We start from the raw sequence: 5,182 nt of genomic DNA, 5'->3' as shown, positions 1-5,182 counted from the left end.
AATGTAAAGTTCTTCTCATAGTGTCTTCTTGAAAGCTACCCAATCAACATCTTGCATGTACAATTTAGTAACTCGAGCTTTCAATTCATGTACAATGACTCATACAAAATGCTAGCTCCATGCAATTCGAGCCACCCCAAAAAACTCCATTTTTTGAGTATAGGTATGCAAATATGCCAATACATTCCTGCCATTAAACAAATTCGTCTCACACTCTATTGCTTATATAGCATTCATTACAACAGTTTTTGGTTTAGCAATAGACTTGTAGTCTTCAAGACCAATTATTTGCAATAATGTCTCGATGTACTTTGTACCTTCATCACATTTCTTGAATTGAATGCCCAAATAATCACACAATAAGCTCATACATGAGACGTCAAAAGTTGAATTCAACGCAATCTTCAAGAATGTAGTTTTAATGTCCAATTGATGTAAATTCTAATCATAGTAAGTTGCTAGTGTGCAAATGCTATGAATTGTTATTATATGGTAAGTGAAAGTAAAGATCTAATCAAAGTCAATGCCCTTCCACTAAGCATAACCCTTTGCCACAAATTACACATTGGGTAGACAAAGGGAAGGCAACAAGAAAGAAGGTATATATACATATGTTTGTGTACATGAGAGAGAGAGAGAGAGAGAGAGAGAGAGAGAGAGAGAGAGAGAGAGAGAGAGAGAGAGAGAGTGTGCATGCATACACGTGTATATGTATGTGGAATGATGATTGTTAACCAATTAGCATCCTCTTTCTTCCTCAAATAAGCTAGTGATACTCACATGGAATCTTCTTTTTTTTCTTTGTTTAAAGTACATGTTGCTTAATGTTGATAGTTAGATTCTAAGCACCACTTTTTTTAATGAACTTAAAACAATGCTTGACATCAAATGTGGATGGTAAGTAGTATCGATTTTAGAAAATTGACGCTTTGCATCTCGTTGTTAGTGTTCACATGTTGCCCCCTGATCTTTTGGGAGTGAATGCAATAGTGATTTGAGATGGTAGTTTATGTACAATGTGAGTCTAACCACATGGAGATTGCCAATTGGATGGCAACATCAATCTCTATCCTCCCTCCTCTTGCCACCTTTGTAATGATAAGCTTCACCACTAGTTCTACATGTAAGTGGGATTGGATTTTGCTATGTCCACTCCCTCCTCCAAGGAGCTAACTTGCCAACATGTGGAAGTCCTCTTATTTCTCCCTTCGAAGTTCTATGCATGATTATCGGATGGGGACTCGAGCTAAAACTCACTCGGAACCGCCTCCAATATTGACTTTTGGTTTGGCTTAACTTGCAAATTGCCACGAAGGAACACACGCCATCAAAACAATTCGGGCCCCTTGTCTTCTTTCATTTGTCGCCGCTGCACTTTCTACACGTTTCAAGTCTCTCCGCACATCCCTACTACATCCCTTTAACCCATTTTGGCGTGACATCTCTCTCTCTCTCTCTCTCTCTCTCTCTCTCCATGTGGGTCGCAGCCTCAGTTTCTCTTCTCTAGCTCCTCTCGATGTTGTTGCTGGTGCGAAATATACTGTTCTGATCGGCTCTCTCTTTCTGTACATCTGCTGTATTGATACATCTGTCCAGTCTTGCGACTGTATTGCAAGTTAGCTGCTGTATTATCAACACGAGAGAGAGAGAGAGAGAGAGAGAGAGAGAGAGAGGCCATGGCTGGCTTCGTGAAACCAGGCAGCCCGGTCTCGCACCGTCCGAATCCATTTCCCTCTTACAATCCTCACCATGTCCAGCATCAATTCGTGCAGCTCCACCATCACAACCAGCATCACCACCACCACCACCACCACCCAGATCACCTGCACCAGCAGCACCAGCAGTTCTACGACCAAAGCGATCAGCTGGACCTGCAGCAAGCAGCGAGCAGGGAGTCACAGACGTCGGAGGAGGAGGAGAATAGCAGGAGCAGCGGGCAGGCCCAGCAGCAGCATCATCAGCACCAGCATCAGGGTGGAGGGGGCAAGGGAGGAGGCAAAGGCCGGGGAGGGAGCAATGGCTATGGCGGCGAATACGCGGGAGGGAATAACTATGCAGCAGGGAATGATGCTTCCGGAGGAGGAGGCGAGATCGTGGTGAGGAAGAAGCCACGGGGCCGGCCGCCCGGGTCGAAGAACAAGCCCAAGCCCCCTGTGATACTGACACGTGACAGTGAGGATGCCATGCGGCCGCACGTACTGGAGGTGGCCGGGGGCTGTGACGTCTGCGACAGCGTGGCGGGCTTCGCGCGCCGGCGGCAGCGCGGGGTGTGCGTCCTCAGCGGCAGCGGCACGGTGGCGAACGTCACACTGCGGCAACCGGCATCTGGCGGTGGCGCCACCGTCACCTTCCACGGGCGCTTCGAGATCCTGTCGCTTTCGGGGGCGTTCCTACCGTCGCCCACTGACCCGTGCGTCACCGGCGGCGGGCTCACGATCTCCCTGGCGGGCTCCCAGGGCCAGGTGGTGGGCGGCTCCGTGGTCGGCCCGCTCACCGCCGCCGGCCCCGTGGTCATCATCGCCGCCTCGTTCGCGAATTCGTCGTACGACCGGCTCCCGGTGGCGGACGCCGACGATGACTGCGGCGGCCCGCTGCCGCCGCGGCCTGCGCCTTCGTCCGTGTCGTCGCAGGGCTGCGTCGGCTCAGCCCTCCAGGCGCTGCCGGCCGCGCCCGCCGCCTCTGCGGCCCCCTCCGAGCCCATCACGCTCTTCTCCGCCACCCCTCTCTCCTGCCAGCTCCCTCAGGACGTCCTCGCCTGGGCTGCCGCCGCCAGCAACAACCGCCCTCCCTATTGACTCCCTCCCTCCCCTTCAGATCAGGCCTGTATACCACCATTCCTCATGAACGGCAAGACTTTCCGCAGTCCCCCTTGGTTCTTTTTGCAACATTTGTATTCATTTTGTGGCAATTCCTTTGTCTCTCTATAAATTAACCCAACATAATGTTTTCGCCTTTATGTGAGGGTTCTGCTCTCTAACCAGTCATGTCTCATGCCATCTCCCACCACTCTCTCATCACACATGTAAGGGTTCTGTGGCCTCTGTGTGAATATTTTGCCGCATTGGATTGCACTTCATCGCTGCAGGGCATTTTTTGGCCTTTTATAGATTTACTGCTGGGACGTTATATAAGAGCTGGTTACAGAAGTAGCTAGTCGAATATGTCGAACAGAGAGAGGGATCAGCAAAGAGTTTCCACATAAGATTGTGAGATAGCACTTCCATTTTTCTCTTCTTCGAACTGAGAGAAACATCTTGCTTGGAATTTTGGCTGGCTTTGACCGAAGATGTGTAATGGGCGATGGATGCAAAACGCTATTGGCTAAGCTAGATCCTTATGGCGCTTATGAAAAGGTGGGTATGTTAAATTAAATTTCCTTGTTGGTTAGACTATGATAGTGACAATGTTCAATCATGAATGGCTTCTTTGCTATACTCTCTCTCTCTCTCTCTCTCTCTCTCTCTCGTGCGACCTAGTGATCTGAAGGGCGATCTTTCATCGAGCGGCTACGGCTCTGATTTTACACTCCCTGCATCTCTCCTTCACATCTAGTCCAAATAACCTACGATACTCCACATCCATTCAAAATTACCACACTGTATCAGAGTGGAAGCTTGGGTACTGTTTCTCTGCATCAAAGCATGCATATGAATGGAGTGCTCACTCTGCGAAACCCCCAAGCTAGTCGAGGTCCTCCGCTGCCCAAACAAGGCCTCAAAGTCTGTCGTGCAAGGGATCGGTGCAGCTGCAACGGGAGCGTCTGCAGTAGAAGCGTTGAAAGATGATGGAAGAAGAAGAAAGCTGGCCATCTTATTGGCTCGGCGGAGGACATTGCCATAGCACCCCCGACATTGATAACGCAGCAAGCACTCTCGCTCCAAACAAAGATGAGGTCTCCCCCTACGATGAATCAGGTAACGTCGTCACCCTTCCAGAACAGCGTTTTGATCATTGTCTGAAGGAGTAATAATCCAGGGCCGCTTTGCCACGGATCTCTTGGCCTCTTTAGCTCTATGTTTATAGGAAACCTTCCAAAGAAGATTCTTACATTAGATGGTGATTAATACAAGCATAGTCTTTCAGCATACAAGTCCCTATAGCTTTGGATTAGGAATGCCCGTTGGAGGCTAGAGTCTTGCACGCTACATGCCCTTGGAGTCAGTACTTTCGGCTCTCGTTTGAGAATGAATATACGGTTGTCAACATGCTTGGCTATGGACGATGGATGCTCAGAAGTACCCCCTTCACCCTGATCGAATGGCGGGAGCTTTTCGAACCCCCTTTGGCCCGAATGGCCTGTTTTGACAAACGTTCATGTATGGGTGGAACTTACCGATCTTCCACACCACTCTCAGTTCCCCTTGGTCTTGCCTTTAGGACAAATTTTAAGACAAAGGCCTTGGTTTGGCATCAATCTATTACGGCGCACAAATTCTAGTTGAGTTGTATCTGTACCAACGATCTCACTGAAAGTGTTATGGTTAAAAAGGCTAGACCAAGGTGGGGACAATAATAGAATATGAAATGAAATAAGAAATAAACTAAACATACTCTCTATATAAAACCTAGTATTAGGGTTTAAGGAGGGGGTCACACAGTGTTAGATTACAGGAGATAGATTTCTTCAGACTGATGGAAGCACGAGTGTTCTTCACCTCCCAGCCACGCCTAGATAAGTGCTGGCCTTCAAGCTTATCTCTTTGCCAGCCGTCAACTTGCTGGAGTCCTACTATTTCTGGACTCCCTTACTCTCTAGGCTCCCCTTGACCCCGTTCGGGCGCCCAAGAGCCCGGACGGTCATTCTCGTGCATGTTCCCCTAAATTTACCTTAATGTAACATTAAATATCCCTTTTAATGTCACATTCCCCACTTATGACCTTAATGTGACATTAAATATCCCTTTTAATGTCACATTAATGTCACACACAGTTTCACATGTGTGTCCATTTTGACCCTTCTTTTTGCCTTTTTACATGTGTATTCATTGGAGATGTGTTTTGCCACCTTTCTTTGTTACTTGCCTTTGGCCTTGGCCTAGTAGTGGATATCATTGTGTAGTTTGCTTGGGCAAGCCATGAGGTGGATTAGAAGAGGAGAATAAAAGAATGCAAGGTGAGGAGGTTGCATTTTTAGAGTAATCCCACTGGCTAAAGGCAGGGATCTCTTTGCCTTTGCTATCGT

General features: G+C 48.1%; 1 protein-coding gene across 1 annotated transcript; it reads left to right on the top strand.

Annotated features, from left to right (window-relative positions):
- The first annotated feature begins 1,420 nt into the window (after window positions 1-1,420).
- LOC148021223 (uncharacterized) lies at window positions 1,421-4,341 on the top strand. The gene has a single exon (XM_087699054.1). The coding sequence runs from the start codon at window positions 1,677-1,679 to the stop codon at window positions 2,793-2,795; it is 1,119 nt and encodes a 372-aa protein (XP_087555180.1). The 5' UTR covers window positions 1,421-1,676; the 3' UTR covers window positions 2,796-4,341.
- The last annotated feature ends 841 nt before the right edge of the window (window positions 4,342-5,182 follow it).

Source organism: Lygodium microphyllum, chromosome 18, assembly GCF_053477565.2.
Source record: "Lygodium microphyllum isolate KBCC chromosome 18, Lygodium_microphyllum_v1.1.10, whole genome shotgun sequence".
Classification (NCBI taxonomy): Eukaryota; Viridiplantae; Streptophyta; class Polypodiopsida; order Schizaeales; family Lygodiaceae; genus Lygodium; species Lygodium microphyllum.
The sequence above is the reverse complement of the archived record's forward strand: the minus strand, read 5'-3'. Positions and strand labels throughout refer to the sequence as shown.

What these genes read in the sequence shown, in the direction of transcription:
- LOC148021223 (XM_087699054.1), top strand. Translation starts at nt 1,677, where the DNA reads ATGGCTGGCTTCGTGAAACCAGGCAGCCCGGTCTCGCACCGTCCGAAT.